The sequence below is a fragment of the Leuciscus leuciscus genome (assembly GCF_965113295.1).
Source record: "Leuciscus leuciscus genome assembly, chromosome: 17".
In the NCBI taxonomy this organism is placed as follows: Eukaryota; Metazoa; Chordata; class Actinopteri; order Cypriniformes; family Leuciscidae; genus Leuciscus; species Leuciscus leuciscus.
In genome coordinates, this window is record NC_138741.1 from 26,924,563 (window position 1) to 26,949,912 (window position 25,350).

General features: G+C 40.0%; 1 protein-coding gene across 6 annotated transcripts in view; it reads right to left on the reverse strand.

The window, feature by feature from the left end:
* Positions 1-12,203: 12,203 nt before the first annotated feature.
* npas3 (neuronal PAS domain protein 3) overlaps positions 12,204-25,350 on the reverse strand; it is a 323,145-nt gene continuing 309,998 nt past the window's right edge. For 4 of the 6 annotated variants that reach the window (XM_082142315.1, XM_082142313.1, XM_082142318.1 and 1 more), the window contains 4 exons: positions 25,219-25,325; positions 18,367-18,514; positions 17,886-18,001; positions 12,204-16,780 (listed from right to left, as the gene is read on the reverse strand). In XM_082142315.1, the coding sequence (XP_081998441.1) occupies positions 15,378-16,780; positions 17,886-18,001; positions 18,367-18,514; positions 25,219-25,325 (1,774 nt within the window). In that variant the 3' untranslated portion in view covers positions 12,204-15,377. The remainder of the gene's footprint in view (positions 16,781-17,885; positions 18,002-18,366; positions 18,515-25,218; positions 25,326-25,350) is intronic. The other 2 variants (XM_082142316.1, XM_082142314.1) reach the window with 1 other exon arrangement.

Genomic DNA, 25,350 nt, shown 5'->3' on the forward strand with positions numbered 1-25,350 from the left:
CTCATCCTTAACCAGCCAAAAACCAAATATTGTACATATTACTAAAATAAAGTTAATTTTAGACATGCAATACCTATTTCAGCCAGTAGGGGTAAAAGGAGAGGTTTTGAAAGTTGTCCCCTGTCCTCCTCTACTGAATGACAGTGGTTTGATGTCTCTGTCTCCCTGATGGACAAAGCTATTATTAAAATAAAGTTAATATTAGACATGCAATACCCATTTCAGCCAGTAGGGGTAAAAGAAGAGGTTGTGAAAGTTGTCCCCTGTCCTCCTCTACTGAATTACACTGGTTTGATGTCTCTGTCTCCCTGTTGGAGAAAGCTATTACTAAAATAAAGTAAATTTAAGCATGCAATACCCATTTAAGCCAGTAGGGGTAAAAGGAGAGGTTGTGAAAGTTGTCCCCTGTCCTCTTCTACTGAATGACAGTGGTTTGATGTCTCTGTCTCCCCAATGAAAAAAGCTATAACAAAAAGAATGTTGATTTTGGCATGCAATACCCATTTCAGCCAGTAGGGGTAAAAGGAGAGGTTGTGAAAGTTGTCCCCTGTCTCCTCTACTGAATGACAGTGGTTTGATGTCTCTGTCTCCCCAATGAAAAAAGCTATAACAAAAAGAATGTTGATTTTGGCATGCAATACCCATTTCAGCCAGTAGGGGTAAAAGGAGAGGTTGTGAAAGTTGTCCCCTGTCTCCTCTACTGAATGACAGTGGTTTGATGTCTCTGTCTCCCTGATGGACAAAGCTATTATGTTAAAAATCCCAATTAGTCACTCTCCTGTCACTCTATTGGGAGACACGCCCACTTCCTGGAACTTTCTTTTTTTCTTTTTCTTTTTTTATTTATTTTATTTATTTTTTATTTTTTATTCAGTATTAACAATACAATACAACAACATCTGTTTATGCCAGGGTTGATACACAAAATACATTACTAAAACAGACATACAAGACAAAGACAAAAAACAATAACCACAAAATAAAATAAAAATAAAACGAGACCAAATTACATAAAAGGATGCAAATTAAACATATTTAGAGAGTACAAGATCAGTCTTAATAGCCTTTCTATTTTTAAGACACTTCCTGGAACTTTCTTCACCTGAGGATAATTACCAATCAACCTCACTAGTGTGTCTCTCTTTGTGCTGACTGTTTGCTCCTCTGCTTGCTGCGTCTATGACTTTGTAAGTTTATTTAAACCTTTTGTATTGATATTAATTTGATAACTATTGATTTGTTTAATTTGGTTAAAGATTTTCTTTATGGTTATGTGAATGTATAATTATTATTATTATAATGATTTGTATCAGTAAAGTTAATTTTGTTTGATTGTAGACACCAGCAATATGCAGCAATTGTAAAGCCACATTAAGGAAATGGGACAATGAAGAAAGACAGCAAATGGCAATAAATCAATTGAGAAGTAACTTCTGGACTCATTCCTGTGTTCTAATCGACACACCATTCTGGTAGCACTCATCCTTAACCAGCCAAAAACCAAATATTGTACATATTACTAAAATAAAGTTAATTTTAGACATGCAATACCTATTTCAGCCAGTAGGGGTAAAAGGAGAAGTTGTGAAAGTTGTCCCCTGTCCTCCTCTACTGAATGACAGTGGTTTGATGTCTCTGTCTCCCCAATGAAAAAAGCTATTACAAAAAGAATGTTGATTTTGGCATGCAATACCCATTTCAGCCAATAGGGGTAAAAGTAGAAGGTTGTGAAATGTGTCCCCTTTCCTCCTCTACTGAATGACAGTGGTTTGATGTCTCAGTCTCCCTGTTGGACAAAGTTGTTACTAAAACAATCTACATTGTTAAAAGCGCTATATAAATGAAGATGACTTGACTTGACTAAAATAATGTTAATTTTAGCATGCAATACCCATTTCAGCCAGTAGGGGTAAAAGGAGAGGTTGTGAAAGTTGTCCCCTGTCCTCCTCTACTGAATTACACTGGTTTTATGTCTCTGTCTCCCTGATGGACAAAGTTGTTACTAAAAGAATGTTAATTTTAGCATGCAATACCCATTTCAGCGAGTAGGGGTAAAAGGAGAGGTTGTGAAAGTTGTCCCTTTTCCTCCTCTACTGAATGACAGTGGTTTGATGTCTCTGTCTCCCTGATGGACAAAGTTGTTAATAAAAGAATGTTAATTTTAGCATGCAATACCCATTTCAGCCAGTAGGGGTAAAAGGAGAGGTTGTGAAAGTTGTCCCCTGTCCTCCTCTACCGAATGACAGTGGTTTGATGTCTCTGTCTCCCTGATGGACAAAGTTGTTACTAAAAGAATGTTAATTTTAGCATGCAATACCCATTTCAGCCAGTAGGGGTAAAAGGAGAGGTTGTGAAAGTTGTCCCTTTTCCTCCTCTGTGAAGAGGGAGGCCTTCACAGGGAAGAGCCTAGTTGACATTTCAGGACTGCGCTGTCGTCACGTCCAGGCACAGGTCCTTCATCAGATCTGGATACAGCCTGGATCCGGCGGACTTCGGTAAACCTCGGGATAAACAGACTAATATTAGCGTAGACGCCATTCTTCTTATGATGTAACGAGTACATCAGGATTTATGGGAAGTGTTCCCGGTTCCAGCTGACCTAATCTATGCAGCCTAACATTGAATTATAAAAGTCTATAATGTGTTATGTGTATGCTAGGTCAAAGAGATGTGTTTTTAGTCTAGCTTTGAACTGACAGAGTGTCTCTGCTTCCCGGAAAATGTTAGGAAGACTGTTCCAAAGTTTTGGTGCTAAGGATCTACCGCCAGCAGTTGATTTTGATATTCTAGGTATTATCAACTGGCCGGAATTTTGAGATCGCAATAGACGTGAAGGACTATATTGCGTTAAGAGCTCGCTCAAGTACTGTGGAGCTAAACCATTTAGTGCTTTGTAATTAATCAGCAATATTTAAAAATGTATACGATGTTTAATAGGGAGCCAATGCAGTGTTGACAGAACAGGGCTAATATGGTCATACTTCCTGGTTTTAGTAAGAACTCTAGCTGCTGCGTTTTGGACCAGCTGTAATTTGTTTATTAAGCGTGCAGGGCAACCACCCATTATAGCATTACAATAATCTAGCCTTGGTGTCATGAAGGCATGAACTAATTGTTCTGCATTTGTCAATGAGAACATATGATGTAATTTAGATATATTTTTAAGATGGAAAAATGCGGTTTTACAGATACTAGACACGTGACTTTTAAATGAAAGATTGGTATCAAAGAGCACACCCAGGTTCCTAACCGACGACGAAGACTTGACAGAGCAGCCATCAAGTGTTAGACAGTATTCTAGATTATTACGTGAGGACGTTTTTTGTCCAATAATTAGAATCTCTGTTTTTTCAGAATTAAGTAGTAGGAAATTACTAGTCATCCAATTTTTTATATCACCTATACATTCCGTTAATTTAGTGAATACGGTAAGTTTCATCAGGGCGTGAAGAAATATAGAGCTGAGTATCATCGGCATAACCGTGAAAACTAATTCCATGCTTCCTAATGATATCTCCCAAGGGTAGCATGTACAGAGTGAAAAGCAACAGTCCTAGTACTGAGCCTTGTGGTATCCCATATTGAACTTGTGATCGATAAGACATCTCTTCATTTACTGCTACAAACTGATAATGGTCAGATAAGTATGATTTAAAGCATGTTAATGCAATTCCACTAATAGTCCATGAGCAAGGGGGGTTGATCGGTATCATCGGGGGGACAAACGCTATCATTGTTTTTTGGCAAGGTATACACCCCTAGTACTAGAAAAATCACGATAGCAGTGCAGGGGTGGTAGCAAAATCACTTTTTTCAGCTCATGAAGATAAACTCCCTAAGATAAATTCTGTTTTGTGTGTGTAAAGAAATGTACTTGTGAAGTTGAACTGCCTCGGACATGGATCTACACAAAATAATACACAAAAAGTGGTGCTGTCGCCGCGTCATGGTAGGTGCGGCGTATATTTTCCTGCTTTTTTGTCCTTTGCCAGTCACATCTATGATTTATCCAGTTCCATCTGGTTGAAGATTGAATCATTATTTACTATCATTCCTTGTTGTTTACACTGCTAAATATAACTTACTCAACATCACACATTATCCTGACATCGCTAGCTTCAATCTAAATCGTTATTGCTAGCACAACACGCTAGTAATTCGCTAGCCTGTTAATGTGCCATCTGTGTGCTCTTTATTTCTTTATTTATTTTTGTGTATTATGGTTGTATCTCTCTATTAGTGTTACTCGATCTTAGTGCTGCATTTTATACTATTGACCACAACATTATTTTAAATAGACTCGAAAATGATGTTGGCATTATAGTCCATGAGCCAGGGCCCCAAATTTGGTCCATCGGTATCATCTGGGGGGACAAAGTCTCAGTGATTTTTGGCAAGGTATACACCCCTAGTACTAGAAAAATCACGGTAGCAGTGCAGGGGTGGTAGCGAAATCACTTTTTTCAGCTCATGAAGTTACTAACCCCCTAAGATAAATTCTGTTTTTGAAATCTGGTGTATATCTGGTTTAGGCTCATGCTAGGGATATTGTCAATATTCTATCTATAATATGGTGCTTGGTATCGTTGGAAAGGAGACCTTTTAGGCTTTCATTTAAGCCCAGTACTGAATCTGTCTGACAAACACAGAGGTCACATGACTTCTTTAAACCAGAAATAACAAATTTTTTCACAATTTCCGCCTAAACTGTATGCTTTCTTTTATCCCTGTGGCATGAAAGAACACCACGGACACAAAACTCAACAACTTCAATACTCAAGGCACTCTGATGACTCAGAAAATGTATAATATACCCATACTATTTATTTGTGAGAGCCTTAAATTAGACTTGTGCGAGCCTTAAATTAGACTTGTGCAGCCAGCACAAGTCTTCAAAATAGAATAGAGTGAATAGAATGGACAAATAGGATGGAGACCTATTAGTTGTAAAAGTCAATAAAGAAACAGGTTGTAAAGTGAATATATTTAATCAAAGACTGGTTTGTATGTTGATGTCCATCATTTTTTTATCTAATCATCATAATTTTCCATGTCGTCCTCGTCTTCATCTGAACTTTCTACACAGGTCACCTGGTTTTCACACTCTGTCAGTTTACACATGTCTGTGCACCTGAGGCCATTTGCAAGACACATACATCGTGGGAGTGAACATTTTTTTTGTGCAGTTGCAGGCGAGTAGATCCAGGACAGCTTCAGGGGCTGGCTGGCCTTCCATCCAGTGCAGCACCAACTGTTCACCTTCCTCCTCTGTCTCCATCTTCCATCCTCTGCCAACAGGGCTTGGGTCCTTTTCTAAACATCTTTTCCAAATACCAGCCTGATAGTTAGCTCGCAGTGTGTGTTGCCTCAAGCCATCCTTGCACGGTGGGAGTTGCTGACTCTCGATTTCACCTTTCTTTGCACAGAAAAGGTGGTACCTGAGCTTGTTGATCATGGTGGTTGATGCTTTTGGGGCATAGAGGACACATGTAAATGCCTCCAGTTTGTTGCTCAGTTCTGGTGAGAGGTCCCATTCCTGGCCCAACTTCAAGACTGTGTCTTGTGTTTCTTTGTTGTTCATCAGTAGCGTAAGTGCCCTTGTCTTCCCTTTGCCTGCAAAAGCACTTACAGTGTCACATCCTGTGTAGGCGCTCAACCCAATGAGAGCCCGACAAGTGTCCATGCCAACAGTGGCTGCAACCTTCCTGATAGCTACCAGCCTTGTACGGGTTCTTGTGCCACACTTCAGGAACAATGGGGCCTCAATCTTGTCAGAATGCTAAAGACATGATAAAGACATCTGTGTCTTCTGAACAGATAACTATAGATTGGGTATCCCTCTCTTGCGGCATGGGCGGCATGGAGTAGTAGTCGTCCATCTGCTTCTTCTTGTTGACATTGAAGAAGCAGACACCTCCTCAGAAGTTGACACCTCCTCACTGTCTTGATATGTGATTCTGTAACATTTGTCTATTACAGTTGCATAAAGAATCTTCTCCTGTAGCTTTTTTCTGTATTGTGGCTTCCTCCATTCACTATGAAGCTAATGAGACTAGTTTTGCTATTGACTTTGGTCAGGAAGTTCCTCCACTGCCTCACCATCTGTGTGCTTATGATATCCTGCAACTCATGACCAGTCTCTTCACCCCGTAGAGATCTTTCACTATTTTTTATTGAGTTCTGCTTATATGTGTCGAACACAACATCTATTCTTCTATGCTGACTGCCTTCCCTCAGAGCCATACCCAGGATTGTTGTGGCAACATCTCTGAAAGTAACTTCATCACCTTTCACTCGTTGGACTAAGAGCCATGCATGCGCTTGAGCGCGGAATTGAGCAGCACAGATTTATGTTACAAGGTAAACAATACTTTTTCACCATTGACGTGAGGAAAAGTAACGCAAGTTATTCTAGAGGTCGTTCTGGTGTTATGCACAACCATGCTATGGTTAGACAAGCAACTATAAAACTTCGAATTTACACAAATAGGCTGGATTATCTGTCGAGAAGAAAGCAGGCAACTTCGGCGTCTGTTTTAAAATCTTTGCTCCTCATGAGCTCTTTCCATCTGGGAAAAGTTACTCCAGTATTGACTTTGGTCTTGCTGATTTGCTTGTCGCGTTGACGTTTTAATTCTCTCTTTCGCTTCCTTGGCGACTCTGCTACATAATCGAAAATAGGCGTGATCCTCCATCAGCAATCTTTAAAATCTGCCGACAGTCGCGAGTAATCTGCCCCTCGCATTCGTCTCTGTGTCACTGAGTGTAAAGCGCGAAAGGCGAAGCTTGAATTTACAGGTATGTCCCTCTTTGGCTAATGTAGTTTCAAGATGGAGGGGCAACATGGCGACCGGCATTCGAACCCCTCACCCGTATGCAATATTTTTTTCCCCAGGATGGTAGGGGAAGACTCATGAATATTCATTAGGGAAGTCATCCCTGATTGGTCTGATGACCTACCCCTAACCCCACCCCTAAACCTACCCGTCACTGGGGGTCTTATGACCTCCCTAACCCCGCCCCTAAACCTACCCGTCACTGGGGTTAAGACCAATCAGGGATGACTTCCCTAATGAATATTCATGAGTCTTCCCCTACCATCCTGGGAAAATTTTTTTCGCCACCCTTATGTACTTTCAATGGCAGATTATAAACTTACGAGAATACTTTATTACTTGAAAGAAGTAAATATACATTAATGAGCACATATATTTTTGAAAGAACTAAGTGTTTTTTGCTAAGAATCAACAAAAAAAATTACACAGTGTAGCTTTAAATTAAGATACTATATAAGATAAGATTCTGTTAGATGTGTTTTGACTACTTTTTGTTTAATTATATCTCCAGGTAATGAAAATATAGGCCTAGCCTATTAACAAAAATAAATATTATATATAATATATAGCCTAATATAAAAAAAACGTATAGGCCTATATAAAATAATTAAAAAAAGGACCTCATTGATTAATTTTGCCTGATTGGAGGCTGCTACTATTTGCTTAAGCTTTTTGAACGTAGAAGTGTGATAAAGGCGCGATAGGCTGTCAATTTTATGTGGATAAAGGCATATTTTGTACATGACTACACATGTCCTTATAAGGCCAAAAAAAAAGTTGTTTTAACGACATAGCATCTCGTTATTACGAGAAAAGATGTCGTTAAAACGACATAAGATCTCGTTATTACGAGAAAAGATGTCGTTAAAACGACATAAGATCTCGTTATTACGACATAATTGAGGGGAAAAAATAATATGTATGTGGCAGCAATGCGTCACCGTAATAGGTAACCAGTGTAGAGATAATAAAATTGGTGTTATGATCATATTTTATTGACCTAATAAGAACTCTATAGCAGCTGCATTTTGGTCTAATTGTAGCTTGTTTATTGAGGATGCAGGCAAGGGCGTAGATTTGGTTTGAACATTGGGGGGGTTGAAGTTTGGGTATGCCTCCTGATATTGTGATCATGGTATAAATATTGGGGGGGTTGTAATGCATAGATTTAAATATTGGGGGGGTTGTCTCCCCCCCAACCCCCCCACAAACTACGCCCCTGGATACAGGACAACCAGCTCGTAATGCATTACAGTAATAGTCTAGAGGTCATGAATGCATTAACTAACTTTTCTGCATCAGAAATAGCATATTCTGCAGTATGAAATATGATTTTCGAAAGATAAGGTGCTGTTTAATATAACGCCCAGGTCTTTAACTGTAGAGGATGAAGTGACAGTACATTCTTCCAAATGCAAATTGTATTCTAAGAGATTCTGTGTACAGGTTTTTGGTCCAATATAGGTAATACCTCAGTCTTGGCTGAATTTAATAGAAGAAAATTACAGGTCATCCAATATTATAAATCTTTAACACATTCTGTCAACTTAGATTGAATTCATCTGGTCGTGATGAAATGTATAACTGAGTATCATTGGCATAAGAGTGGAAATTAATTCCATGTTTTCTTATAATATTACCAAGTGGCAGCATATATATTGAAAATAGCAGAGGGCCTAACACAGATCCTTGCGGTACTCCATAATTGACTGATATTATCTTCGATCTAAACCACCTTAATGTCTGTCCCTGAATACCAGTGTAATTTTGTAATCGATCTAAGAGTATTTTATGATCTATAGTGTCGAACGCAGCACTAAGATCAAGTTAAACTAGAGATGTAGCCTTGGTCAGAAGCTAGAAGTAAGTCATTTGTCATTTTAATGAGTGCCGTTTCTGTGCTATGATGGGGCCTAAATCCAGACTGAAATATTTCATATATATCATTATTTTGCAAAAAATAGCCTAATTAAGCGGACACAACTTTTTCTAGTATTTTAGACATAAATGGAAGATTTGAAATGGGTCTGTAATTTGCTAATTCATGTGGATCTAATTGTTATTTCTTTATGAGAGGCTTAATAATTGCCAGCTTGAACGATCTTGGAACATAACCTAGAAAAAGAAAATGTCATAAAAATTGAAATAACATGGCAGACACATGACAGCCTTATTTAGTTTCCATACAACTGCACCCGACATGGCTTATAAAACAATAACGCCTTTAACTATAAGTGTGTGTAATGTTATTTAAATGACTGATATATTTATACATATATTTTATAATTGATCATTTATTTAACTTTAAGGTGATAGCCTACAAAGTTATTACATTAATGAATCATTTAATTCATTCCTCTGAAGTCCTGACCCTCCTGCTGTGGATAATATGGATGATATATTTTTGTTTAATTTAAATGTTGAGGGGAAATGTTCGTTCGTTAGCCTAAAGATCTGCTTAATTTAGCGAAACAATAATTTCAGGGTCATTGCGAGATACAGGCCGTTTGTTTTCTTCCGTGCATCATAATGAAGGCTTTGTGAAATTGCGCAGTTCATAGACACTTTATGACCTGAACTGTGAAATCCACAGTGTGGCAAGAGGGACATCTAGTGGTTACAATCAGTAATGACACACGAAAAGCTTCTTTTTTTTTTTTCTTTTTTTTTTTACAGGGATCTTCTGTAGGCTATACTTCTGTGTTGAGTAATGGCAGAAAAATACTTTGTATTATTCTCACTTTGTATTATTTGTCCAACGTGAAAACAATATGATTTACACATGAAATCCAGCATAAACTCTGGCACAATCTGCTTATTTTTAAATCTGCTTATTTTGAAATGCTCAAGACATAGGTCACTGGCATTTTTCTACCAAACCTGCATTTAGTTTTTTAGATAAACAGTATGATTCTATACTGTTTACTCTAAACTATACTGATGATCTAACTGATGATAGATCCTGCCATTCACAAGAGGTCTCAGAAGTACAGAATATCTCTATTGAAAAAGCAGCTCCTCAGATGTTTTTACTGACTGTAACCACTAGATGTCACTCGTGCCACACTGGATTTCACAGCTCAGATGAAAAGCATCTGTGGCTCTTAAGATCTAGCTGAATAAAAAAATTATAAAAAAAAAACCCTACTCAAATACATAAATCTACTATACAAGTACTCATATATCTAATCTGTAAAGTAATCATATATGAAAATCTATCCATCCATCCATGCCTATCTTTATTTATAACTGCAATGTAGGTAAAACCATGCCCGTCTCTGCTCAAACAAATTTAAAACCTGCTTTTGATCATAAACCTATGTAGATAAGAGAGAGTTCATATTTCATATTCATAGAAGTGTTGAAGGACCTGTAGCTGCCCTAATAAGAGCCTCTTTGCTATATAAACTCCAGTAAGGACTGTATAGGGGAGATGGACAGCTCCTAATCATTAGGGAGGATTTAGGTTTGGGCTTTTTCACCTCCTCCACTCTCGCTCTCTCTCTCCTGTGATCTATCATTCATGGGCTTCATTTAAAATTGCGTAAAATATTTAAAGTTGGTAGGATTTCTTCAGTGGGCTTCAGCGGTGACCTCCCCCTCAGTGCCTGAAGTCAGTGGAGAAAGATATGCAGCAGGGAGAAGGGAAAGAACAAGAGAGAAAAACAGGGCAAAGAGGAAAGGTGTATATGAGACACAGAAACTGTGAAGTTTCACTGTTACTTAGCATTGAACAAAAGCTGTGTTCGGAGTGGAGCACTAGCTTATATGTACCGACTACCGAATACTACACAGTAAACACTATACTGTCTACACTTAAAAATATAAGTAGTGTAGTGGTATTATTCCACTGTAAGTGTTTCAAACATTAGTGTCATTGTCAAATGAGCTCATTATGTTGCATGTGAGTGACATCCAGTTATTATCTTGGAAATTAAAAACGATGTGCATCCCAAACATATGCACGATTCTTTGCCATTTTTTAGTATAAATAGTGCGAGTAGTGTTTTAACACTGAAAATTCCAAAAAGAAAAAGTGCACTTTATACCCGGATGATGCGGAAGTTGTGATAGTCTTTTCTTCCGTATTGTGATGTGTATATCCGAGTGAATCGGCTTCACAAACAAGAAAATATGTAGGGCGGGACCTGATTTTGTCCAGCGGGAATTGATTGGATGGTTGAGGTTTGCTATCGGTGGATCTCATGTGAGTGACAGGTTGCCCCGCCTTCATGTCAGTAAACACATCATCAGAAAAGAGAAGAGATGATGCTTCAAGAGGGAGGGGGGGGGGAAGTAATTTTGATTAAAGATTACAGGACACATTAATTTTTAAACAGTAATGATGTGACAGATTAATCATTTATAACAAATAACATCAGACTCCAATGCTGAATGACAATGGGAGGTCAATTCTAGCACATTGCATTGTGGAACACAAACATTTCTGTGCACAGTATACATGTGCTGGAGAAATAGTATGAATAATTGTAATAGTAATCTTACTCATTACATAAAGTCAACATGAAATCAAAATTGACTCCATTGACCTTCTTGCGTGTTTCGGTCCCGTTGTGAACAATATATTGCCGCATGTTATTTCAAAGAGATAAATATCTTCATAATCTTTCTTTCATAAAAAATAAATGGCTCATTCTGCCACTGAAAAAACCTTCTTCAAAGCCAACCTTGTCCTCTTTGCACAATCCAATCAATTCCCAATGGATTAAATAAAACCCCTTCACTCTAAACCCCTTTTCTTTATGAATATCCTGTTTCACTTGGAAATTCATCACATTATGGAAATGAATTGGGTTGAAAATGGTGTTTCAACAACATCTGATCAATAAAGTTGTCACAGACCAGGACCTAACATTGTGGAAAAAACATCTAAAGTAAAACACTTTTTTTTAAAGGAAGCATTTTCCCCTTTTATTTAGCTTTGCCGTAGGAAGTTACAGTGAGATCAGTATAATAGAAGACACAGATTGAAATATTCCTGCTAATTGAAAACCTGGTGAAGATACCGTGAGGTGGAAAAACATATCAGAAATACCCGTGAGAATCTGTCCAACGTAAAGGAGATTTACTCAGCCACTGCTAAAACATGTCGGCCCTGGTACAAGTGCACTGGATTGCCATTTATTGTGTGTGGATGCAAAAGTCAGCAGGGCTACATGGGAATATTGTGATATTCCCTTACCTGAAACCTGTAGGTAACTTAAAAGGCTTTGACTACATTAACCAAAACTAAAGACCGGGAGAAAAACATAGGAGGGAAAAGAACAAACATAAAGAGGCAAAGAATAATCATTGATGTTCGGCATTCACTTATGATGAATAGAATGTAAAAGAAATGATGCCAGATAGTAACAAATCCAAGAAAAGTTTATTATGAATATGGCACCTGTAAGATGGTAAAAAAACTGTGTTACAGAAAGACAACCATGTATGACATGTCGCTTTAACTGATGAAAACCTACAAAAGTATAAAATAACCCTGTTGTAAAATGAAGTATGTACATTTTTGAATTGCAGCATTATTCATGGTAAATGAACAAAAAATGTGTTTCCAAAAAAATAAGCCAGGCACTCAAAGTTAGCTTCAGTTAGTTGTTTTTTTGTCTTTTTTTCCTCTGAAAACAAAAAACAAAATCAAAATGTACCATAGTTTTCTCTTTTTAATATTTTAATTTGTTTGTACTTAGAATTTATAACACTGTTAACACTGATACTAAGAGAATCCCCTTTCTCCCATATTCTTCTACTTGGCACCAAGTTCCTCATAAAAGAATCTGTATAATTGTACAAGAAATAGTTAAAAACACAGACACAGTCTTCACAGGTAAATGAAGTGATTTCTCATATTGTAATTTTAAACACTATTTATCTGACAGCAGCTGAGATTAGTTTAAGATTAAATCACCAGCAATCATTTTGACACAACACAGATACATTGAGACAGCTCGCCCGGCTGTTCTGTTAGTAACATATGGGTGTATTTCCTGGTCCACAGTGTCTGTTTTTGGAGCTGTCCCCAAACCCCCGTCCTGACCACTTCTGCTCTACGTACAAAATGCTAAAATCTAGGATCCTGTTAACCTGCAGCAGCGACGCCAAGCTCTCCTGCAACCGCTCAGACAGCGAGTCCCGTTATTGTCATTTTTAAAAACATTAATATCATGACCTGGGTTTGAGTAACAACACGTCTTCACAGAAACCACAGACACAAGTTTCCTGATGTCGGGGGGAAGCCTGATTCAGGTAAAAAGACGAAGGCCCCCCTTCCCTTTGCCGGACAGACTAAAAAACACTAAACATCGACAAAGCCGCTGGACCGAACAAAATCAAGTAAACCAAACAATCAACTTAGTAAACATGCATTTCCAAAACACCTATAAAAATAGATTTTATAGTGCGAAATACTTTTTTCATCTCTTTAGAAATCTTTAAAATTGTTTATTGTCCTGAAATACTACTGTCATCTTCTTTTTTTTTTTTTTTTTGTGAGTTGCAGGGTCATTGAAGTCAACAGGTTTGGTGGAAACCAATGAAATACACCCAATGCACAAGAGAAGCACAAGGGACTCTGGGAATGTTTCACATCTGAGGCTTTTAAGGTTCCAGTCTGCTAAATGCTACTTCAGTTTTTTTATTCCTCATCACGTTTGGGCTGGAAACTGCAATCCCAGAATACCTCAGTGGCAAAAAAATGGCTCCTTAAACCTTTGAGCTAGTTTAGAGTCTTTTATCTCTGAGAAGAGAGAGAGAGGTCTGTAGACTACACAACAGCAAAGCAATAGCAGAAACAGAAAAAAGTAATACATACAAAAAGGAAGCAGCAAAAAAGGTGACACTACATTGGAAGGCCACCACACAAAATCCACTAACCTCCACTGGTTCACTAAGACTGCAAGGGGGCAGGAAGGAGAACAAATGTTTCCCCGTCCAAGCCCGGACTAGCACAGAGAGGACAAAGGACAAAACAGCTACATTAGCTCAGTATATACTGCATATAGTAACACACACTTAAGTTGCTATGGAGACTGACAGCCAATGACACTTACACATTGTACAAGTTTACGGTTATCACGCTGCATAATAGATGACTTGATGGACGGCTGTCAAAGGATGAAGTGACAGTTTTCTTCCGTTTTATTACTTTCGTTTTTTTAAACATCAAATCACAGTGTTTTAACACCAAACTGTGAGAGTAGTTTTTTTTTTGGCAACAGTGGATAAAAATTAGGAATGTGGATTTTCAAAACACATTTTTTGATTGAAAATGCATGTCCTTATTACAATCTCTGTTTGATATGTGATTTTTAGAGAGAGTTTAAGGGGTAAGGGATGAAGGGAAACTGATTTCTGAAAGGAAACCAGGCTTGTAAGCTAAAGAGGGAGTGTAAACAATTAAGCCAAACATTTATAATAATAATAAAAAAATCCTCAAAACAATTAAGAATAGCTCTGACCTAAGCCTGTTGGAGTTTTAACATTCATCTTCAAGTTTGTGATGCAAAATTAGCCTCAGTTGCACTGAGAGATAGAAAGGAATTCGACAAAAAAATTAAAAATAAAATTCAAACTTTAGCGTATCCCTCTCTCCGGATTCATTCAGATTGAGTTAAAATACTCAATGTACCACATGCTCACAGGTGGTGAACATAATAATAAGTGATGAACATAATAATAATAAAAATCAATCATAACAAAAGAAGTCTGTTAGATGTTTGACTTTTCTGTAGAAAAGCTCTGAAGCCGCCATTTGTCTGGAGTTCCGGAACAGTACCTACATCAGCCAGCTGAGTGAGGGTAACTCAATGATAGCACCATGGATCTGCAAAAAGATGATGGAACTGGAGAAATCTCACACTGACCTGTTCCATGTCCTGGGATTTTATAGTAACATTCTATTCACAGGTCAATACCCGGCTAAAATTGCTTTTTTAAATGCATGATTTGCAAGTTGAGCTATAAAAAACGAAGAAAAAGCATTATTTCTAAAATACTATTCCCCCTTTAGAAAGAACCTTAAAACCCTTTGAACTACATCAAATAGGGTAACATCCTTTTATCAGCATCAATCTCGATTACATCAAGATACCTTTAGAAACATGAACCGTTTCTTTTCTTGTCAATTTTCTTTTTCTAATACCTTTAAGACATCCTAATGAGGATGTTAGATACTCTGGACAAATATTTCACCCCAGAGAAGACATACGCTACAGTGCTATGAATTCCCTGTGGCTCAGAGGGAACTCTTTACAATAGAGATGAGTCTGTTTAGTCCGTTTAGAGAAACCGTCATCAAGAACTTGTGTGAGGAGGCGAGAAAGAAGAAAGAGAAAGTCGAAGAGATAGAAAGATAGAAAGACACAGAAAGAGAAACCATTCATTTCAGTTACACAAGCTCAATTGCTCAAAATTCAAAGTGCTAGAACATCTCACTTTTCCCCAACTTTGATACACAGTTTTTTTTGCCTCAGAAGAGTCTTTTTAACACAGTTGAACACAGTAATATGGTCTCAATGTTTTGCTTCAATCCTCCTTGCGCTCCAGAGTCTGTGTGTTGTGGATGCCGTTGCTGTAGACGGGAAACGGAAGCGTGGAAAAGAGTCCTTCTGCTGTGGTGAAGACGTTAGCAGCAGGCATCTGCGTGAGCCCGGCTCCGCTGACTGTGGCCCCAAAGGGGGTGGACATGTTGAGCCGGTGCACATGATGGTAAAGCATCTCCATGGGTGTCTTGGGGTCTATGCCGAAACTGGGCCCATCAACAAAGTTCACAGCAGTGTGGGCGTTAGGCAGGAGGTTGCCCTGCATGGCCAGGCTGACATCTGCCGGGGCGTATCGGATCGTTCCAGTGGTGTAGACTCGTGGGGATGCCGTGCTGGTGGCGGCAAGAGTTCCTGTGACTCTGTGCACCAATGGAAGCACCACATTCCCCGCTTGTAACCTCTGCAGGGCTTCCAGATCACTGGTGTAGAGCAGGGAACCGGAGGAGGTGGGCGTACCCTGCTGCTTGTCCCGTGGCGAGGCAGAGAGAGGGGGGGAGAGCGGGTCAGCGGTAGTTGAACTGGAAGGAGGAACCAAGCTGCCTGGAGTTGCGCTGGACACGGAGGTGGGGGCGCTGTTATTGTTGCCACTGCTACTGTTGCCATTGAAATTGGGCTTTCTGCTGCCTCCTCCACCCTCGGCACCAGGTGGAGTGAGGACGGAGTCGGGAATGGACACCTGCAGGCCGGCAGGCGGGGGGGAAGGGAAGGTGTCGTGGGGTTTTGTCATGCTGTAGGGGGACTCGTTACGGGAGATCTCTCGATTGGGTGGGTAGTTCCAGATGCTGCTGTCGTTGTCGAAGTTTATAGGTTCCGACATCTCAGTCTTGATCTTCAGCACAGAGGAACTGGTCGGGGAGGGTGGAAGCAGAAGGGGAGGCTGATCTCCGAGGGTGGGGTCCAGGCTGCCAGGGCTGGGGGTTGCAGCAGCCGAGGGAGACAGACGGAGACGTTGGCGACTATCATCCCATTTCTGCTTTTTCCTCCTCTTCTTTCTCTTCTGGTGTTTACTCATTGCCGGCCCGGTCAACTCTCGTCCACTGTTGCAGTCCTTCACAATATCTTCTGCATCATCCTCTTCTTCTTCTTCTGAGGAGCAAGAGGAGGGCGAGTCCTGCAATTCCTCCACCTCGCCGTCACCATAGCGCTCTACCTTTATGTGTAAACCACCCAAGCGGCCCTCCTTGTGGTCGGTTTCACAGTCAGAAGGTTCCAGGCTATCATCACTGTCCTGACTTTCTGGATTGCTGGAACTGTCTCCTTCCTCCTGTCGTCTCATCTCTTGCTCTGGCGGCCGGCCTGTCTGTTTCTTACTGTCCGTCTCTGGATCTTCACTGTTCTCAGAAGACTGATTCCCCTTCCCACCTGACTTGGAGTTTTCATTGTCTTCTGGGAGAAAGAAAAAGGTTTAGAGGACAACTTTCCATTCACATCATCATGTCATAGTTTATCAGTACCTTGCACAAGAACCATAGTTCACTAAACATGATTAGGAGTTTTAGAATAAGGGTATTTATTTAAAGCTTAGATAGTTGGGAGAGCTCCAGTTGGACATATATTACTTGTATATATGAACAGGACACAATTACACCTGGGATATAAACGGTTCTTTGTTTTGGTGGCAGCATTAGCCACTGGTGACTCGTGTATGATGTGATGTATCATTAGTTTTGTCATGAAAGGCTCGAATTCTGTTCAGAACAAGTGACCTTGATGGGGGGGGGGGGGGGGGAATTGGAAATTCTGGCCTTAGGAAAAGCATGTCTGCATTGGAAGAGAAACACAGGGAGAGAGATAAAGAGACAGAGAAAGACAGAAGGAGAAGGAGGGGTGTAGAGATGGGTAGGGAGTCTGAGAGGAGAAGAGGGCATGGTTTGGTCCAGCTGCAGCTGGCACAGTCTGTAACCTTTGTGATGAAGGCTGGCAAAAGGCTCGGCAGGCAGAGATGCTCAGGGGCCAATATGTTGGCACTTTCCCCAGACTGTCAACTGGCCTTGTTCATTCACAGCCTCCACCATCTTTGGAATCTCACTTCATCTTCTTTTGGAATGTATAATTAATATCTCCAACTGGCTGTGGAGTTTTAATTGACTATTTACACCAGTTTTAGGGACATGGCGAAAGCACCACATTTCCTTGTCCTACATAATTTCCAGTAATTATTGGAATGAAGATATTTTACACAGTAAGAGCCCTCAGATGAGACATTTGCATTTGGTTAAAAGACAAGTGTGTTGTGTATATAGTGTTTTCTTTTTTTTTCTTTTTTTAAGAAGACTACTTTATTTTAAAGAATTAAAAACAGTTCCATGAACTGGGACAACAACCATGGAGCAGGAAGAATTGGCTTTAAGTCTCCTTCTCAAGGGCATAATAATGGGTTTAGGGCTTGCTCCATGTGGGGATCAAACCAGCAACCTTCCACTTATTCTGAAATGCTTTGTGGGAAATAGTATCATATTTGCAATGGAATGGGATGAGAGTGGTACGCTACCAGAATTCTCCTTGGAGTCGGATTCAGAATCAGATGTTTCCGAGGACTCTGATGCTTTCTCTGGCAGGTTAGGCAGCTGTGCGATGTCCATAGGTGTGTCTTTGTACTCGAGATTACTGTTCATTAAAAAAGAAACCACATAAAAAGACACATTTAGAAGATAGAAGTCATTCACTTTGCCAGCTGAGAATCATTCACAGCTGTGTGAAACATCCTTCACTCTCTTCTCTAGAATGTTCCAGACATCCTGATTGATTCACTGCGGCCCAAACCACAGAGCATTCTAATGTTCTCTCGGCCCGTGCACAGACCCAAAAGCAGTTTGAGAAGAGTGGTGCGTTTAGCCTTCGTCATCTTACAGAAGAGCAGACAATTACTAACTCTCTCAAGTGGGAAATACTTTCATCTTGTTACAGTGCCGGATGGAACAAATCAAAATCTAAAGATATGGCATTTTCATCAAAGTAAAAGACTCGTATACCTCAGTACATAGTTGACCCAGATGATGTTTTTTTCATTGGCGTTCTTGGCGTTGATTGCAATAGTGGCACTGGACTGGATCCAGATATAACCTCCATTCTTCTGAATCCAGCGGTAATACTTTGTCACACTTTGACCTTTATTCATCACTATAGTAAGAGGAGATGATACAAGAAAGGAAAGGTGGAGGAAGAGGAAAATAGAAGAGGAAAAAAGGGAATAAACCTGTGAACATTGTAATATATGAAATGAGACTGCTTAAGTTTTCAAAAGTTTACAGCAATACATATACTCAGGTTTAATTACAACAACTAATAATAATCATAATATTTGCATTTAGTGTGCCCAGGTAAAGCTCAAACCTATCCATTATTTCATGCTGTGTTAACATTATGAAGATTATTAATCTCCAAAGCCCAGCAGAGGGTGCTGTGACTGTTTGCTAAGGGCTCTGTAATTGTGTCCTTGTCTGAGGCTACTCATGTGAAGACACTGTGGCAGTTGCCATAATTTTGGCTAAATTAAGCGCTAAATGGCGATCTCAAATAATATGAATTTGCATTAATCATTGTTCTGCACAACAGAAACAGTCGGAATCCAAGCACGGCAGTAAATTCAGATTCTGGGTTTAATTACAGTTACAAATAGCCCTTTCCATAAAAAGAGTCCATTGAGAAGAATGATTTATAAAAGAATAAGTCTAGTAATTAAAATCATTACAGACTAATAGCATTGTTTAAGAAGCTGTCCCAAAGGCTCTGATAATTGACTTTAGTTCACCGACTGCTTTCTGTACCAATAAATGTAAAACTAAGCTGTAACTCCAGAAAATTGAGACAAAAAGCCATGAGTTGTTTATCTGACTTGTTCGCTGTGGCCAGTGGGCATGCCCTTGACTCACCTTCATTCTCTTCAACAAAGTTTACATGCTACTGAGAGTCTATGGAAGGGTTCAGTACACATGGAATGCATCTAAGCATTCTAAGTGCTCGGGGAAAAAAACATCATATTTTGCATGTGAAATGACAAAACTGATAATAAAATAAAGACCTGCTATGGTAAATATTCCCTAAAACCAACTTCAACTGTACTAAATTAAGAGGTGGAAACATTACGTTTCTCTATTTTCTATTTCTAGCTATTTTCCTTTTGAAATAGTTTTAAAATCTCACAGTGGTAGATAGATGCATATGCCAGTAATGTACATTAAATTGGATAAGTATTATACATTTTCAATATATTAAATCTGGTCATACATATACAGTGATTTTTTTTTCTTTTTTTTTTCTATCTGTGAACACGTGAGTCTGAGCGGTCCCTTTAAACCCTCATTACTGTCTACAAGTTTCCAGGACATTTTCCCCCCTGCCTTTAAACCTGATCTCATCTGCATTGCATTTGATGTGCTGGCCCCCTCGGCTCCACCCGGCACCACGTCTGTACAGGTGAGGCTTATTTTTTAACCCCCTTTCAGTTACGCTGCCATTAAATCAATCAGGGGCTGCTTGAGTTATTGATTTAGTGGTAATGAAGCCACCCCTTTCTCTCTCCCCCTCCTCGCTCTTCTCTTTCTGTATCCCTCTTTTTCTTTTTTTTCCGGTGCAGGAGTCGTTGGCTGCTTTTGGAGGCTTTAAAAGGAATACGGCCTCTTTAATCTGCCTGCCTTCTCCTGGAGCCTCGGGCAAGCCTGCAGGACGGTCTCTCTCTCTCTCTACTTCCGTTCTTTCTCATTCTATCCCTCTCTGCACCAGGGCCTCTGTCCTTCAGTTCTGTTAAATCACTTGGATCCCTTCCATAATAGCAGCTACCTTTCAGATACCCTTTACCCAGCGTGGCCTCACTTCCAGCAGGAGGGGTGGAGGGTGTCACTGTCATATAAAAGTAAGTAATTTACACCCGTGAAATTGCTTTATGGAAAAGTCCTTGCAGTCCACTGGGGTATTATTGTAAAGACAAGCCTTTTATGAATGAGAGAGCAGACATGCAGATCTGCGGCACCTAGGCAGGGTTTGGCTGGACAAGTGAATTGGAGGTTTTTAACGTGTATTCTTTGGATTTAATGGCAAAACTTCACCAGCAGAGGAAGTAAACACGTTGGCCATTTATAGAAACGGTGAGAAGTTAAATTACGACTACGACCACTTTCAAGGCATTTAGAATAACTACGAGTAAAGATGCTATCATCTGCTGCTTTTAAAGATTTCCTAGTGTTATAAAATCCAAAACGAAATCCAGTTTCTAGCTGGTCAAAGCTTGCTTTTTATGGCCATGTGCTGGTTGAGAATGCTGGTCTAACCAGAAGTCAAACTAGTTGACAACCTTGGCTAAACTGGTGCAAACAACTAAAACTAATTAGAATTACATTAAAACAACAACAAAACATTCAAATGAATCAATGCTGACGTAAATACAGTATATCCATGGATACAGAAACATATTTCATATTTACTCTGAATCCATTATGGAAGAAAACTGAAGAAACATTGTCAACGGTACATGCGATGGGTGTTAGAGCAGGTGTATTTTTCCGCAGCTGTGGAGTCTATCTTCAAGCACAATAAGGAGTGAAGGGAGTTTTTCATTAAAGTCAGTTTGAACTACTCTTCAGAGACCGGCTCTTGTAGTCTGCCTTCAGGCACAGAGCTTCAGTCTCCTGGGGTTTCTCCACACTTCTGTGAGCCATCGTTTCCCACCTCTGTCTCTCTCTCGCTCTTTCTCAGCTGGTAAAAACACACACACACACACACCCGCGGAGCATTTATGCGGTGAGTATTATACGTAGTCGTGTAACACAGTGTCTTTTATTAATTTAAGCCGTGTTGGTCCTGTTCTGAAGCTGACACAGGTGAGGTCAGAGCTGTCACAATGCATTTCTGCCCATATAAAACAACTGCTCTCAAATGCTTCATGAGCACCACAGTCTGCTTTCTAATTTTCCCTCAGTAAACTAGAGATAATTTCATCCAGTTATAAAGCTCAAATTAAGCCGTTAAACAAATAGATGATTGGTCATGTTTTAGCATGTCCTAAAAGTAGTAAGAAGCCTACAAGAGACTGTGCAGTACAGTGAGTTTACCTTAACTGTAGTTCTGTCATGACAACTCTGAGTGTTTTGATTGATATGTTTATCAGAGTAAGTACAGGACTTTTGCCAGTACATACACGACACGCTGCTGTGAGCGTGTAAAACATGCTGCTGTTGTACACGTGAATTAACCGTAGCAGATCTATACAGGTGGAGCTGGGGAAGTTGGAGGGTTTTTGAAAGCATGCAGCAAACGCTAGGCCTACAGCAAACGCTAACAAAAGCCGCGTTTCCACCGCAGGAACTTTCCCCAGGAACTAGGAACTTTGGGCTGGTACTCGATGTGTTTACACTGCAGGAACCAGGGTCTAAATGAAGTTCCGGGTAAATATTTCCCCCTCCTATAGTCCCTGCTCATGAGGTAGTACTTTTTCAAAGTTCAGGAACTTTCAGGGGTGGGACTTGTGCGCTGCACAAGCTGATTGGTTGTGTTCACACCGCATTTTGGTTAAAATCTATAAATAAAAAATCTATTGCGGTTCGTGTCGTGGCTTCATGCAGTAAGAGTTGTCTGTCTGCAAATATGGAATTTAATTTAAAAAACTGGTGGACTGGCGACGAGTTTCAGGCTTTATTAAGGGTATTAGTGGAAGAGGAAACTTTCTGCGCGTTCGTCTCAGCCATCTCACGGTCAATGTCCGCAATAGCTGATAACATACAAATTTTATATCTAACGTTAGCATTACGAGCTTACTGAACACGCTTTAGCTCGTCTCTTTTCTGCCACAGCTTTTATTATTAAGTCATTATGTTTACACATTGTCATCTATTGCAAGGCATTCCAAACCATGTTACAAATTTACTATAACAGGATTGAAATAGCGATTTGAGGTTAGTAACAAACAACTATTTACAAGACTGTCACTATTTATGATTGATAGACGGGGTTCAGGCTTTTTTTAAGCGTATTTGCGAAAGAGGTATTTTTTGCGCGTTCGTCCCAGGCATCTCACAATAACTGATAACATACGTTGTCTAATTTTATACGCATACGAGCTTTCTGAACACGCTTTAGTATCAGTGCTCGTCTATTTTGTTTTGTTAATTACCTCGTTAGTAAACCAATACATAACTGCAGCACAGTTTGAATCTCCTCCATACTTATTATAAATGTGGCGGTCAAAACTGATTACTGTCCGTCGCAGACTGGGAGGAGCAGTTGCGCCCAGTTTACCTTCCCGGTACTTTAGACCGCGGTGTAAACGCAGAAAGCAACCGGTCTGGGGCAAAAAAAGTTCCTGGGAAAAAAGTTCCTGGGACAAATTGTTCCGGGTAATTTCGGTGGAAACGCGGCTAAAGTATTTGAAGGCTGAACATGTGCGCTCATTGGCTACTGATACAGCAGGAACCAATCAGCTGTGCCCTTCAGAGAATCATGTGATTGCAAGCAGTTTGAGTTAAGGACCTATTAGCCTGCGCCATCTAGAATTTCATGACAGAACTTTTTATTTAAAACCACTGTTATGCACAACCTTGAATTATTGCTTTTATAAAATGGCTGTAACAGCGATATGAATTAAATTAATAACAATTATTCTGCTAATTAATATAGTTCATAAGCCCAACTGTAGGTTATGGTTGTCAAGCAACTTTGCATTAAACCAGACTTTTCAACCACTTTGAAGATTAGAATCTTGTCTGAACTTCCCATTTTATAAAGGAGCATAAACAACTCTTTAAGCAACTGTAGGTCAAGGTGCTCAATTTGAACAGATCTGCTCTAAATGCTTTCAGGCCCTTAAACACTTGAGCAGTGGCCTATGACCTCTCCAATATGCATCTGTAATATATCATACATCCCAACGCATTAAGAACACAACCACATGCATGCACTCAAGCCAAAGGACCGCACACGTCACTGCATTTGCAGCACAGATCTGTCGAGAGGTTTGACCAGACTGACATCATCCCTCTTATCCCTGGCTCTAACCAATCTGATGGCCCTGTGTGATCTGATATCAGTGTCTGATTAGCAATCAGCGGGAGATCACTGTATCTGCTCCTTAGTCACGCGCGTCATGTTCATGCAGACACCTGAAGATCTGGCTCTGACACACACATCATTATAATGCATTTAACCTGTGTTGGGGAATAAAACTAAAAGTAGCAAGTAGTAGTGTGACAGCAGGAATAATTAACAATAATCAAACCCCATCTCAAACTATGGTATCTCTCATTTGAAGGAACTTACAGAATCAGTTCAACACATTTATCTACCATTTTCTAGTTGTATTAGTTATTGGTAGAGTATTTGGTTTAACTTTATCTGCTCAAATTGAGATTGAGTTTGGGTCAGTTTTTTATTGTTTTTGGTCTAGATAAATATGGCTCTTTTATCGCACAAAAATATATAAAAAATATCTAACGGTCATTTATTTGAACAAAGATGCTGATATCAAAACATGATTTTTCTTTGCCCACAAATATGTAAAAAATAAAAATAAAAAGTTCTTCTTTAAATTATGAGTAGATTACAGCGTGGGAAGCAAAAATTTTAAACAATGTTTCAACTAGCATTTTATCATAGCGAGCATAAACGTGCAAAGTAAAATGCAGAAACGGCATCCCTATCCACTCTCTCCTGCAGCGTCGTGAACGGTCATTCGCAGTGCGGCTAGATTTATGTTGATTGCCGTCACGCTAATGCGTAATAGATGGTTAGAAAGCCAGGGGTAGCTGGGGATGTGCAGTTCTCACTTAGTGCGTATTCCTCTCTCTCCTTTCACACCATCTCTTTCTCTCTCTCCGCTATCAATGCAATCCAGGGCTTCAGTCCTCTCTCCTCTGCCTCCGCTGGGTTTCAAATCAAGGTCTAATGGACCCAATCTGGTGGCTTTTTAAGGCAAAGGGACAGTGCAATACAGTGGTAATTGCGCTCTAATTCAGTTGAACTCCCAATATCTAATCAGACAGCTCCAAATTCCCTTGCCAGCCCCAAGGACACCCACCCTCCTCTGCAAACACCTAATAAAACGAGGGATTTATCCCCCTCCTCCTCCTCTTCCTGTGCCTCAACCCTCACTACTTAAATAATGGCAACCTGCCTGCTGTAGAGCAGCACACACATTTACTGTATGAAACGCTACGCCGCTCTCAATGACGCTTTGAATTTCTGCCATGGTGGTGGAGGGGAGCGGAAAAGGTGTGCTGCCAAAACACACTTAACAGATGATTTAAGATATTCAAGAAGCATGAACGTTCCTCCAGACGGTCAGCGGCCCTCCTGCCGAGCGCGATGAAAGCAGCGCGTGCAAAAGGTTGAGGAACCTTCAAAGAGCTCTGCAGTGGTGGATCGGCCCAGATGAATACTACATGACATAAAATGCACTCGAAATGTGGCGCCTGTGCATTGAGAGGAGCAACTAAAGCTGAAAGGAGGAGTGAAATGTGTAAGATGTATAATGTCAAACGAACAGAGATTCTCAACCACGTTCTATGCCTTGCAAGCGATATGTGGCTTGTTTGGAAGACGTGCGCTCGCCTACCCGTCTGGCAGAGGGAAGCGGTTCTTCATGGACAGTTATGAGAAGAACCGCTAGCATGGATAATCTTGCCTGTCACACTGCTGTCCCATTACGCTGAAGTGCTGCAGTGAACACATTACACCAGCTTTGGCACGTAACACGGTGTGCTCTCAGGATGTCATTGACCAATGATCAATGAGTCCCGCTAAAGCATGTAAGGACACTGAATCTTGCTCTTTAACAACCATCCTGTAGTTTTTGGCACTGTTGGGTGGCTGCACAGATTGATTGGATGGATACTCACGGTCTAAATGGCTTTGCCGAATGCCTTCCACGTCCTCTGCGTGAATGAAGTGATAACATCTTTTCCCTACGATGTCGACAGGTGTCAGGTCCATGTAGTCACTGATTCTGGAAAGGATTATTTCAATGTTAA